Source organism: Cetorhinus maximus, chromosome 9, assembly GCF_964194155.1.
Source record: "Cetorhinus maximus chromosome 9, sCetMax3.hap1.1, whole genome shotgun sequence".
Taxonomy (NCBI): Eukaryota; Metazoa; Chordata; class Chondrichthyes; order Lamniformes; family Cetorhinidae; genus Cetorhinus; species Cetorhinus maximus.
The window spans coordinates 12,716,427-12,731,010 of NC_135887.1; the positions used below are offsets into that span (position 1 = coordinate 12,716,427).

The 14,584-nt window shown below is 42.7% G+C and overlaps 1 protein-coding gene across 5 annotated transcripts in view; it reads right to left on the reverse strand.

Annotated features, from left to right (window-relative positions):
* LOC144684375 (rap1 GTPase-activating protein 2-like) overlaps window positions 1–14,584 on the reverse strand; it is a 321,257-nt gene that overhangs the window by 17,629 nt on the left and 289,044 nt on the right. For all 5 annotated transcript variants that reach the window (XM_078548076.1, XM_078548078.1, XM_078548077.1 and 2 more), the window contains exons 14-19: window positions 10,957–11,112; window positions 10,502–10,573; window positions 8,328–8,414; window positions 7,898–8,032; window positions 1,997–2,134; window positions 731–828 (exon numbers count right to left, since the gene is read on the reverse strand). In XM_078548076.1, coding sequence (XP_078404202.1) covers window positions 731–828; window positions 1,997–2,134; window positions 7,898–8,032; window positions 8,328–8,414; window positions 10,502–10,573; window positions 10,957–11,112 — 686 coding nt within the window. The remainder of the gene's footprint in view (window positions 1–730; window positions 829–1,996; window positions 2,135–7,897; window positions 8,033–8,327; window positions 8,415–10,501; window positions 10,574–10,956; window positions 11,113–14,584) is intronic.

A 14,584-nucleotide genomic window follows, 5' to 3' on the forward strand; every position in this document is an offset into this window, starting at 1 on the left:
ATAGCAATATGGTTGACTCTTAACTGCCCCCTGAAATAGCCTAGCAAGCCACTCAGTTCAAGGGCAATTAAGGATGGACAACAAATGCTGGTCTTACCAGTGTGGCCCTCAACCCATGGAAAAATAAAGAAAAAAATATCAAGAGGGGAGATGAGGCAAAATGTTTTCGTTTCGAATTGTTAAATCTGAATGCTCTACTTGAAAGGGTGGTGGACGCTGATTCCCTCAATAACTTTAAAAGGAAGTTGGGTGAGTACTTGCCAATGAGGAGCTTACAGGGTTACTGTCAAAAAGCAGGGACGTGGGACTAAACATGACTGCTCTTTCAAAGAGTCAGTACAGGCACGATGGGCTGAATGGCCTTCTTCTGTGCTGTAAGCTTCAATAATTCTTTCATGTTAGGGTGGGGTGGGTTCGGGTTAGGATGCCAATCATTTAAACTTTTGGTGTTAAATGGCTGATGTCAGATAGACCCTTTGTTGCCCAATTTTCCTGTCTACCAACTTCAACTCGCCAAGGCTCCTTCGACTGGACCTTCCAAACCCATGACCTCTACCACCTAGAAGGACAAGGGCAGCAGATGCATAAGAATATCACCACCTGCAAGTTCCCCCACATGTATCACCAGCAACAAGGTTCGAAAGGGTACAAGTGAAGTCAAGGTAAAAATGAGACGGTGACAAAGTAACTGAAGAGAAACAAGAAGGTGCTCCAGAGGTCACACGCTTACCACCGTGGTCTGCCATCCAATTGACTGTCTGAGCTTGTATGGGGTCGAGGAAAGAGAGCTGATCTTCTTTTTACTGGGCTCTTCAGAAGCTTTGCTTGCTGCCAAAGTAAACAAGAAGTTTGTTATGCAAAGAGATTGCTACATCATTGCCAAAATAGGTGAAATATGGGCCACAGAACCAGAACAACAGCAATTGTGGTTCAGATGTCAGCAGAAGCCAGTGAATTTTCTCGATTCTAGTAGCCTCTCCTTTGCCCTGATGACAGTGACAGGGATTGTAGATCATCCATAATCACAGGTTAAACTGCCTGATGGATATGGTTGCATCTGTGCTTGGATAAAGCCATGAACCCAGACTAAGATTATTGTGCCAAAAGCTAACCTCAAACTCCTCATGAGATTGGACAATGGCCCAGCCTCGTGGATTGACAAGTTTGAAGCATTTTCATTAATGTCCCAACCATCAGTGCAAATAGGACTGATGTCCGGATCATGAGCTGCCTGGAAAAACTCAGCCCTCAGTGTCCAGTCCAAGATTGGGCAATGTCCTAGGGTAACTCTTGCAGGATATGGCCCTGTGTCGTTTCTAGTTACTAGTTATGTGAAATGGACACCGTACATCTCTGAACTCACCCTTCCTGTACCTGAGCTTCAACAGGCCGGACAGATACTTATAGGCTTCTTGTAGCTGTTGATGTTGACAGAACAGGTATTTTGCCGTGTTCCCTACACATTTGTGAACTTCACTAATTGAATACATTTGAGAGCTTGGCAGACTGTTTGGTGTGCAATTTTATTCTAAATCATTTTTAGTTCCAACATAATTTTGGCTAATGAAAATGAACTATAATTGTTGTGAATAGTTTATGAAATTCCCCATGGTGGAGGGGAACTGGCCCACCACTTATATGGAGATTTACATTCATCTTCTTAATCATAGGCTCCTGTAGTTTTTCTCCCCTATTTCTGTGAGGAAGTGACTGCCCTCTAAGGAGCAGATGCCCGCAATCGTCTGATTCTACCCACGGACCCGTCATCATTCACAGGGTTGTGGGGAAAGAGCAGGGGAGTAGGATTAATTGGGCAGCTCTTTCAAAGAGCCAGCACTGGCACGATGTGCTGAATGGCCTCCGCGTGTGCAGTACAATCCTATCTTGTAACGTCGCCATGAATGGGCCCTTCAGCAGGATGGGGCTGAGAGCCTCAGCTAACAGTTACTGAGTGGTACTTTGCTGCATGCCTAAGGGTGGAGTGACGTGTACTCACGTTAGGGGGGTGCTTGATGATTTCCATCACGCTGTGTGGGATCCCGCCACTCTGGCTGCCCGGCAACCCTCCGCTGTAGTGTTTCTTGTGGCTCGACACCATGGTCTCCATCGAGTGGCTGCGGACACGGATCGCCCTCTGTTTTGGAAAGAAAGATGCGGTTTGTGAAGTGCACGAAGGGTTCCTGTCTCTGATTCAAAAATCAATCGCTGATATAAATCTGCGTCGTTCACTTTGATTATTTGCACTTCTCAGCTCATTGTGATTTTCTACCTGGCTGGCTCACCATTGTTCAGCTTATTTCTATAGCACAGGCTGGAATTTCACAGCACCCCTGCATTTTCTATTCCAGAAAGCTAGTTGGTGAAGGATAGTGCTGGAGCCAATCTTTACTCTGTCTTACGTTTATTTATGGAGTGACACATTACAAGCACATTCCTCCTAGCTCAACTGCATAAAGAGTGTCTCTTTATACTCTTTTGAGTAGAACAGTAAAATAAGCAAATGAACTAATAAACAAATGGACTAATTAACAGCCCCAAGTGTTTCTCTATATATGCTCAAGTGAAACCCTAATTAATGTCCTGCACCTACATATAATTAAACACAATTGGCATTCAATTAGCACAGTACCTCTATTAGTAGGAGGTTATCGGCAGGGACTTGTATACAGCAGTTCAAGAGTCATCCAAGCCTATTGTTTTTTTTCACTGTTTTGCTGAATTTGGCATTCGTCAAGGTGAAAGATGTTGGTGCCCTTTTCATGTCAGGAAGTGTCAGCATTTCTAGGCCAGGTATAGAGTGTTATTTAATCATTCCTCCCTCCGTTCTATCACAGATTTTTCCTTCTCTCCTCCCACTTTACCCAGGCTCTGTGATGGCTTAAAAAGTCATTCATCTCTGACATCTTCCCATTCTGACAAAAGCTCACTGACCTGATGTCTCTCTCCAGAGATACTGCCAGGCTTGCTTTGTTGAGTGTTTCAGCATTTCTCGTTTTTATTTCATATTCGCAGCATCTTCAGTGTTTTGTTTTTGTTTAGGTAGTGGTTACCAGGTAATGGTAAGGTTGGTGGGGTACAAGGTATGGCGGCCCATAATCTGCCCCAGGATTGTGCCTTAGCAAAAAAACTCGCAGGGGTATCCCATACTGCACCAATGTGATATTTTTTCTACTCTGACTTTGAGCTCATCCAAAACTCCAATGTACATGCCCTAACTCGCACCAAGTCCAGCTCACCCATCATTCCTGTGCTTGTTGACTTACATTGACTCACGGTCTGGCAATGCCTTGATTTTAAAATTCTCATCCTTATTTGTAAACCCCTCCTTGACCGCATTCTATTCCATCTTTGAAGCCTGCTCCAGCTCCAGAACCCTCTTCCAATTCTGGCCTCTTGCGTATACCCAATTTCCATCACTCCACCATTGGCTACTGTGCTTTCAGGTGTCCGAGTTCTGGAATTCCTTCAGCCTCTCCATCTCACTTTCCTCCATGAACAGGCTCCTTTACAACCTCGATCTTGCCCTAAGCTTTCACCTCTCCTAATATCTCCTTCTATGTCTTGGTATCACACTTTGTTTGATAATGTTTTTGTAAAGTGCCTTGTGACGATTTACATGAAGGGCACGACAGGAATGCAAATTATTTTTGTTGCTGCTGCCACACGGAACATTTGAACAGGATTACCAATTTAATGCTGAATCACAGATGGCTAGCCAAAATCTATCTCACCTTTTAAAAAAACAACAAAAGACCAGCTAGTGCAGACTTAGCTCCCCACTACCCTCCTCCAGACGAGGATCTGTCAATGTCAGCGGAGCTGTGCCTACAGATCCATTTTTTCTAACTGGAAACCACGTTTATCCTCATCTATTTCTGCACCTTGGTAGCTGTGGACATTCACGGTCACCATGCACAAGCAAAGCATCAGAACCAAACTTAAAATTCTGCCCTGCGCTGGCTCTGTTTTAGAAGCTTCAGTCCTATTTGAGGTACACTTTACCAATGTCATCTTGTCCCATCCCATGAACCCACCCCCCACAATCACGAAACAAAAAAGCCCCTAAGCAGGATTTAGTTTCTACTCCCTGTTTAAAGTGGAAGATTAGTTGTTCAAAGATGATTGGGCCTGGAATGCGAAAAATGTTTCACCTTAAAAATTGTGAAGGCTTTTGTCAATGGGGCTTATATTTTATCCCAGGTTCACTCACTGCCAAAGCCAATGCCCTTTTGCATTGTTTTTGTTTTGTGATTAAAGCAGTCGAGGGTGAATAAGAATTCATTATGAGAAGTTTAGCTGCCTCTCCCAAATCATCCCGAACTTGATTTTTCTTACGCGTCGGCTGTGAAATGAAAGGTTGGGATTAAGCAGCTTTTCTTTTCAACATTGCTTCCGCTTCAAGGCCAAAGGCTGGAGGTGGCAACGTTCAAAGCATCAGAAAAACGCACATCCGTAGCATCTCCCCGCAGAATTTTGAGGTGCAGGCCCGAGTACTACTTGTGTACTACGAGAGATCCTTATTCCTCATTATTTTTCATCTGTCACTCATTTTTAAAAAAAATAAATAACAGAATCACAAATGAAATGACCAATTGTGTAAAAGGCGTTAAGCATTTCATCCTGAAATTTTAAAGAACATACATTTCACGTGTTCCGCATAACCAAAGTACTTCACATCTGTCATGAGGCTATCCCCTTTTCTTTTTGAAGATATAACTTTTCCACTTTCAACTGAGTGGAAATTTTGCAATTTGAAATGAGACACGGCAACCTACTTAAAAATGCAAGGCCACCTTCCAAGGTGAAGACGAAAAAGCAAACAAGACACCCTCAGGGGAGCGTGAAGAGAGGAACATTTCCTACAATTCAAAGACCTAGCGTCACTGTCTAAGGAAGAGACATTAAAATGCAAAGTGGTGAATATTGAATCAATGGATGCCACCGACAAAACCCCTTGGAAATACACAACGGGTGAAGTATAACAGGCCAGACTGCAGTCACTGAGGAGAGATTGCAAGTGACGCAGGTAATGTCAAGAAAGCTTTCAGCAGAGGAAAGGAGCTGAAAAGCTGTGCTCTCTCCCTCCCTCCCTCTCTTTTGGAAAAAGTGTGCATCACCCGGTTTGAGAAGTCAATTATCAGAAACCTACCAGCAAACTGAGGCCTCATAACTGCAAAATCTTCTACATCTGACCGCATCCAAGAAACCGGCTAGCCTAAATTAGCTGCAACATTTAAAACCGACACCTCAAGTAAAATTAAAGGACACTTAAATGTACATATTCTTTTAACTTCTTTTAAAAATTGGATTCTGACTTCCCTTATTTTTGATAGCTGTGTGTGAGACACATTGTGTTTTTATTACTTTTTTTCCCGTGGTTAATAAATTATCTCTTTAACTCAAGAAAACCTTTTGTTTGATGGCTCCTTATTGCTCACAGCTTAAATAGTTAAATACATTCTGATTTGAAAAATTAATCCTTGTGAAAAAAGAGCCTATGTTGTGACCAACTGAGGTGGTTGAGTAGAGGGGAGCCAGTTCACTCCTCCTCACCTGGTCAGAACACATCAAATGAATGCATTAGCGATGTAGGTAAACACAGCAGCTAATTTGCACCCAGCAAGATCCCACAAATAGCAATAAGATAAATAATCAGACAATATATACTCCCGGTGATGTTGTTGGCCAGGACATTGGGAGAGCTTCCCTGCTGTCCTTCAAATAGTGCTGTGGAATATTTTATATGCACCTGAGAGGGCAAATGGGGCCTTGGTTTAATGTCTCATCTGAAAGACAGCACCTCCAATAGTCTCGCACTGAACTGTCAATCCAGATTATATGTGCAAGTTTCTGGTGTAGCTCTTGAATCCACAGCCTTCTGACTCAAAGGTGGGTCTGTTGGTATTGAGCCAAGGCTGACCACTTTAAAATTTAAGCTATTCAGCACACTAAATAAAGACTACCAACAACTCATATAAAACTGACAAATTCTGGCGATTGCCAGCAATTCAAGAACCAAAAAGGGAAAGGGGGGTTTAATAGTGTGGATGGGACCGTCCATCAAAACCAACTAACAGGAAAGATCTTTCCTCAAAGGAGTTGCAGGTCTGAGAGTGTAACTTGCAGACTGTTGCAAGAGATTCTTTTTCTTTATATATATATTTGGGGTGTGCGTACGTGCGTATTTCCAAGCTGACATACAACTCCTATATGACACATACTTTGTGCATACACCCTCATCTCGTCCCTCTCCTGTAGCCTTCCAACAGATCTTTGCTCATCTAATTTTGACCCCTTGTGCATCCCTGATTTTAATCGCTCCACCATGGGTGGTCATACCTTCAGCTGCCTGGGGTACTAAACTCAGGAATTCACTCCCTAAACTTCTTGGCCTTTCTACCTCACTTTCCTCCTTTAAGACTCCCCTTAAAACCTACCTCTTTGACCAAGGTTTTGGTCATCTGGCCTAACATTGCCTTATGTGGCTCGGTGTCAAATTTTGCTTTATAATGCTCCTGTGAAGCGCCTTGGGACGTTTTATCATGTTAAAAGCACTATATAAATACAGGTTGTTGTTGTATGGTGCCTTTTAATGTGCCTCAAAAACACTGAGTGCTTCACATGCAATTGGTTGCTTTCAAGTAAAAGTGATTTGCTGTGCAGGGAGATATGTTTTGTGCACAGTGATACCCACAGCATCAACGAGATGATTGACTCACTTGGTGGCATTGGCTGAGGGAAGCTATTGGCCAGGATATCAAGAGAACCCCTTACTCTTCTTCCAATAGTGTTATGGGATTCTTCTACTTTAGACGATGTCTTGAAGCAGAGATTGAATCACTGCCTGTGGCTCACTGACAGCCATCTGGTGGTTTATATTATGGAAGGGATTGCACTTCTGATTTTCTATCAGATGACTGGTGGCAGCTTTCCAGCAGCAATGACTTTGAGCTTGCAGCGACATGCAAGCCTTCTGATGTCGGCTGCACAGGATCTCGGGTCACTTTTAGATGGTGAATCAATCCTTGCTCTCAATGTCATACATTATATGCACGTGTTGTTTTTATTGGGAAACCTTGGTGAGAAGAACACCAAGATTGATAAAGAGGACTTCCTGGGCTTTAAAAGGGCTGTATATATAGGAGGTAGATAGGATGTAGGGGTTTCCCATTTTGTCATCCTGGGGAAAGTGCAATTTAGAAACGGTCTTGACTTCAGTACAATAAGGATATCTAATCCATGTGGAGTGGTAGCTAGGGGCATTGTTTGGGGGGGCGGTGTGCATTAGGGAGAAAGAAGGGTATTGTGTCATAGGTTTGTAATTGGGAGTTTGGAGAGAGACAGTAGGGGTAAAGGGAACATAGTCTGATTGGGGTATGAAAAGCAGTGCTTAGATGGATCAGATTTTCACCATATACACTAATGAAGGAATAGAAAGTGGTATATCCAATTTGCAGATTAACTAAGTTAGGTGGCCCAGTAAATTGTGTTAGATGGAACCAGAAAGTTACAAAAGGGGCCTGGACAGATTTAAGTCCAAAGAGCTGACAAGAGTACATCTGAAGTTTAAGAATAAGAGGTCTCCCTTTTAAGATTGAGATTAGGAGAATTTTTACTCTGAGGGTTGTTAGTATGTGGAATTCTATTCCCCAGAGAGCAGTGGAGCCTCAGTCATTGAATTTATTCAAGGCTGAGTTGGATAGATTTTTGATAGACAAGGAAGTCAAGGGTTATGGGGGCAGACAGGACAGTGTAATTGAGACCACAACCAGATCAGCCATGATCTTATTGAATGGTGCAGAAGGCTCAAAGGGCCGAATGACCTACTCCTGCTCTTAAGTTCTATGTTCCTGATGTGCCAGATTTGGATGCAACCTGTTCAAATAGGCGGCTTTACCTTGAAAGACTCTAGGAATCCTCCATGGCTGCCATTTTCCATCTTCTCTTCATCAGAGCCCAGCCCCAACATGGCCTGAGTCTGGCTGTGGAGCTCATCATGCAGGTTGTCCAGCAGCGCTGCTCGTGTGCGATTCTGTGCAGTGAGATTGAAAACATGTGATACCTCAATGTGACATTCAAGAGTTTCCTAGACATCTTATTATACAGCGTATAAACTCTAGATTGGAGATAAACAAAAGATACTGCTTGTCCTGCCATACAGTGAAGTACATTTTATTGTTCCACTCTTTGACATTAATCAAAACAATACTGAAAATAATCTTCTTTGGCTGAAAGTGCGCACAGCTAATGTTAGACAGCAGTGTTGACCCGATTGTTGAAAGAATCACTCTACCTGTAGTCCTCGTGATTTAAATGTGCATTCTTACCTCCAGCTTTGCAAACTTCTCAGACTTGTAGCAAGCGGATTCTGCATTGATGAGCTTTGTGAGCAGAAACTCTCTGAATTCAGGGCCCTAGGCATAAAAAGTGCACCTTCAGGAGTTTGATTTGTGAAATATATTTAACAATTGATTGATGTTGTGCCCCGAGTCTCCATAGCTATACCTCAAAGTGATGGATGGGGGAGTTTAACCCTATGGGTGCCTTGCTAATGCATTCCCAATCTCAAAAAGTTGCCACATAGAGGCAACAAGAACGGTAAAGCTGCTCCGCCACAGTGGTTGGATGGAGGTAAGAGAAGTCTAAAGAGCTTCATGGATGCAACCCATGTTATTTGATTCTACGGCACAGTACATAAGTTCACACCAGTGCTGCAGAATCAGTAGCATAACATGTGATAACTACCATCACATATAGAGCGGTTAAGTGAGCGGGCAAAAAAAATTGGCAGATCGAGTATAATGTGGGAATATGTGAACTTGTCCACTTTGGCAGGGAAATGGAGAGAGATGGCAGTACTCGGTGGCACAGGAGAATCTGGGTGTCCCACATGCATCACAAGAAATTACCATGCAGGTACAGCAAGTGATTAGGAAGACGAATGGCATGTTGGTGGTTATTGCAAGGGGAATGGAATATAAAAGTAGGGAAATTTTACTGCAGTTATACAGGGCCTTAGTGAGACCAGATCTGGAGCACCGTGTACAGTTTGGTCTCCTTATTTGAAAAAAAGATATAATTGTGTTAGAAACAGTTCAGAAAGGCTGACTCAACTCATTCCTGCGATGAAGGGATTATTTTATGAAGAAAGGTTGAGCAGTTTGGGCCTAAGCCCACTGGAGTTTAGAAGAATGAGAGGTGATCTTATCGAAACATATAAGCTCCTGAAGGGACTTTATAGAGTGGATGCCAGGAAGATGTTTCCTCTTGTGGGGGACACTAGAACTAGAGGACACAGTTTAAAAATAAGAGGTCTCCCTTTCAAGATGGAGATAAGGAGAATTATTTTTTCTTGAGGATTATTAGTCTGTGGAATTCTCTTTCCCAGAGACTAGTGGAGTCTGGGTCATTGAATTTATTCAAGGCTGAGTTAGATAGATTTTTGACAGACAAGGGAGTCAAAGGTCATGGGGGCAAACAGGAAGATGGAGTTGAAACCACAATCAGATCATCCATGATCTTATTGAATGGCAGAGCTGGTTTGAAGGGTTGAGTGGCCTATTCCTGCTCCCATGTTCCTATGATTCATAGACTCAGGATAGGGGACAGCCATTTCAATGGAGAGAAATTTCTTCACTCAGAGGGCTGTGAAACATTTGGATTCTCTGCCCCAGAGAGCTGTGGATGTTCAGTCATTCCGTATATTCAAGACTAAGGTTGATGGATTTTGGACTCTAAGGAAATCAAGGGGTATGGGAATCGGGCTAGAAAGTGGAGTTGTGGCTGAAGGTCAACCATGATCTTATTGAATGGCGGAGCAGGCTCGAGGGGCCGTATGACCTACTCCTGCTCCTATTTCTTTCATTCTTATGCTACTATGAGTCCTCAAAGTGATAAATGTCTGCAATAATATTGCAAACAAAGCAATGGAGTGAAAACATTGGAGTGATTCAGAACACATTGAGCTGTTATGATGGAACAGTTGATGTGTTAGAGGGATAACTTTGATGGCTTTTTCTCATCCCTGATGTTATTTGCCAGATGTTGTCCGTCTGTTATAAGGATTTAGAAGCTGAATCTTTTGAAATTTGATTCTTGGGTTATTTAAATGTATTTTTTGTAACTCGATGATCTCCCATTGATATAATCCAGAGACATGTGATGGTAGTTATCACATATTCCCACATTATACTCGATCTGCCAATTTTTTTTGCCCGGTCACTTAACCGCTCTATATCTCTTTGTAGGCTCTTTACCTCCTCTTGACAATTTGCTTTCCTACTTATCCTGGCATCATTGGCAAATTTAGCTACCATACATTCAGTCCCTTCATCCAAGTCATTGATAAAGATTGTGAATAGCTGAGTCTCCTAGTTCTAGACTCTCCAGCCACGGGAAACAACCTCTCAACATCCTTTCTGTAAGAGATGCCTGTTGTATAGAAGATCCCACCCTGTAAATACAAAATAAGCTTTACTGGACATGAATTAGACCTGCTTACCTTTTTAAACACAGGTGGGCTTGGCAACTGTGGGCCAAAGAGACGAACACCCTCTCGAGCAGTGACTGAAACCTAACAAGGATGAGAGGATTATTATCAGAGAGCATCTTTTGAGTGAATCTAAGCCCACATTATTCAGGTGTATAGTGGGTGCCATTTATATGCACATCAGTTGAATGGCCTTCTTCTGTGCTTATGAGTTTGATTTATGAATGACTTGAATGGACAAGGTGTGTAAAAAGGGCTATCGGTTCGCTGAGTGTAATTCACGCCACTGATTAAAATCGGTTTCACCCCCACCTTTGTGTCATAAAGAAAAGATGGCAATGTGGCAAATAAGTCAGATGTCACTAGAATAGACAAGTTGGCATTAATACCCCCATTATTGTTTTGTGGCTGGTTCAGTTGGGGCAGAGGGCCATTCTTCCCCTTATTTCTTTGACCCAATATGTTACCTTATAAGTAGTTTTATCTGCACAGGAAGACTCCACCTGCACCACAATGTACGCGTGAAGGAAATTGGAAGCGATCATATCCGGAACAAAAGGTGTGTTTTCTTCTTGGAACACGATAGCCACAATGTCATTCCCGATATGTCGTTTTCTTTGCAGCTGGTGATGTAGAAACTCAAAGTTTAGCCAAAGTGAATTCTACCTCTTAAAATTAGGAAGAAATCACATTTCCAGTCACCAGGGAGAAGTTAAATGCTCAATTATAACACTCATCCATTCACAGAGTTTGATATTCGGATATATCTATTTGCTAACCCTTTGCTTTCTCCCCCTTTCTTGTAAAGGAGCTGACTCGCACTAGGAGGGGTATCATTCCAGGGGTATGAGGTGACCTCTGTTACTTCCCTCAACTGGACAATCATTGAGTAGGAGGGTGGGCAAGCTGGTCAAGAATGGTGAGCATCACAACTAAGGCAGATCCACATGGGCATCTACCAACAAGAATTGCGAGATACCATTCAGGACAGGAAGCCGGGGCCAATTTCTCCTTTCCTTAACTGAGACACACTGATGAGTACTCTGTCATCTCTACTAGTCAAGATCACGTAACTCAGTACAGACCTGGGATTTTCCCTGGCAGGTACTGACTGGTCACTGTGGGAAACTGTGATGCTGACAGTGGAATATTTCCATTTCTAGAATCCATCTCTTGTGAAAATCTATGTTTTGATCGTGTGTTATTAAAGCTCCCTTATGATGTTGGGTAACACATTGCTCGGACACCAAGAACTGATGACAGCTTATTCAGAATTACAAACCTAACTGTGAATGGAAGTAGAGGACTAGAGCGGGAGCTTTATCTACATAGAAGCAGTTGAATCATTTCCTACAGCCACAAATACCTTAGATCAAATGAAATTCAAAGTAAATGTTTTGTACGAGTTATGGTGTTATTAAAACTGAATACTTTTCCCAATACTCCGAGTAACAGCTGGGAGTTTACTCCTTGACCCTTCCTTTCTTTTGGAATTCAGAACTTGTTCTTCTACCAATATGTCTTTATGAAAAAAGTAAGATCAAGACCTTGCTAGTTACACAAGACATACTGGTCATAAAATTTCCTGCCAATTAACAACAGGTTACTTTTTGAAGGAACACAAGAACAGGAATATGGCATTCAGCCCGGGAGCCTGTTTTTGCAGTCAATTAGATTACGATTGATCTGTATCTCAACTCCATCTACCTCCTTTCATTATCGAGCTCCGTAACATGCAATAACACTTGACAAGCAAATGATAAACTTCCAGAAATCAGTATTTCCAAGATTTGTGATTCACAGTAGGGGTCATAATGTTCCATCCAAGTCAGAGTCTTGAGCTAACGCTGCCAAAGATGTCAGTTCTGAGTGTTTCAGTGCTACCTCAGGACTCCTGCTTGGACATGATCTGAAGGCAGCCTTGAGGAACTGTGAATATTGGCACTGCTGCCTGCATCAGCGATGTGCCTGAACAGTAGTCTTATTGCAGCAAGGATTCTCGCCTAGATTATTTACCTTCAGTGGTATTATATACTCTTAGGCCATAACATTTCACAGAAATAGAACAGAACCCGGCTATCTTGCGGCTGGTGAATGATGTTTATAAAGTGTTTAAGAACAAAAGAAACAGGAACAGGAGCAGCCTGCCTGACCATTCAATACGATCATCTTCGGTCTTAACTGCACTTTCATGCCTGATTCCCATGCCCCTTGATTTCCTAAGAGTGTAAAAATCTGTCTATCCCAACCTTGGAAATATGCAGTGATGGAGCATCCACAATTGGTACACATACCAAAGATTCAGAACCCTCCGAGTGAAGAAATGCAGACGGTTTATAATGCAACACACACCCACTGCACACGCACGCACACACACCTCTTCACCCATGATGGTAGAATGAGCGGGCAAGTGGCAAATGAAATTATAAAGCAGAGAAGTGTGAGATGATTCATTTTGGTAGGAAGAACGGGAGAGAGACAATATAAAATAAAAGGGTACAATTTTAAAGGAGGTACAGAAGCAGAGGGACCTGGGGATGTACTTGCACAAATCAACGATGGTGCCGGACAGGTTGAGCGAACAGTTAGTAATATATACATGATCCTGGGCTTTATCAATGAGTCAGCGTACAAAAGCAACCTGTTAAACCTGTTTAATCTTTATACAAGGACTCTTCTGATGAAGAGTCATATTAGACTTGAAATGTTAACTCTTTTCTCTCTCCACGGATGCCAGACCTGTTGAGCTTTTCCAGCATTTTCTGTTTTTATTAAACCTTTATGACACACTGGTATGGCCTCAGCTGGATTATTACATCCATTCTGGGCACCACACTTTAGGAAGGATGTGACGGTATTAGGCAGAACGTAGGAAAGATTCAAAGGAATGGTTCTAGGGATGTGGAACTTTCAGACAGGTAGATAGATTGGAGAAGCTGGGGCTGTTTTTATTGGGGAAGAGGAGATTCAGAGGAGATTTGATAGAGGTCAAAATCACAAGGGGCCTGGACAGCTGTAGATAGAGTGAAACTGCTCCTGTTGAAGGGAGGGTCGTGAATCAGAGGACACGGGTTTAGGGTAGCTAACAAAAGGAGCAAAGGCGACTTGAGGAAAACCTTTTTTTAATGCAGTGAGTGGTAAGGATCTGGAATGCACTGCCTGAGAGTGTGATGGAGGCAGGTTCAATCATGGCTTTGAAAAGGGAATTGGATCATTATCGGAAAAGGAAAAATTTGCAGGGCTACATGGAAAAGGCAGGAGAGTGGCACAGGGTGAATTGCTCTTGCAGAGAGCCAACACAGACACGACAGGCCGAATGGCCTCCTTCTGTGCTGTAACCATCCTATGATTCCATGATTCTATAACAGCTAGTAGAACTTTCCTCTTATCATCATTTCGCATCAGTGCAAAACAGAACGAAACCTCAATTTAAGGAGCTGACACCCTTGTACAGATGCTGGATTAAACTGTCTGCTGGGTCCTACAAAGGTGGGGACGGGGAGGGGGTGATCCAATGCAGTGTGCCTCCTGATCATCTGCCATAATTTTGGCAGAAAAGTGGTTGGAAATGGTGCGAACGCCATTTTAATGCTGTTTTTCCAGACATTTTGTGGCTCTTCTGCCAGTCATGTGAGACGATCAGGGGACATTCCCCATGGCCCCACCAGTCCCTACATCTACAGCTCTGGTCAGCTAATCTTAGGCAGGATATCACTGGCCCAAGGGCCAGTGAACAGGAAAGACTTTGGCAAAAATGTATGAGGTAAAACGAAAGAAGCTGTGATCATTTACTTTGCCATTATCAGTTCACTCTGGGGATGGAAAATCGAAACAGGTGAAAGATTCATTGCAACAGGTTTTAAATACCGGGAAACACAAAGGCAAAATTAAAAAAGTCAGGAGCAAGAATGGAAGTCAGACAGGACATCTCAAAGAATAATTATGTTTTGGTGATGTAAGAAAGGCTGACAGTATAAGAGATGCTAATGATGCTTTGCTGGAACAGAAAGAAATTGAGTAATACGGTGGAGGGCAGTCAGGTGACAGGTAGATCAATCTAGAAAGCGGACGTTCCTAAGAACTTGTATGTTCACT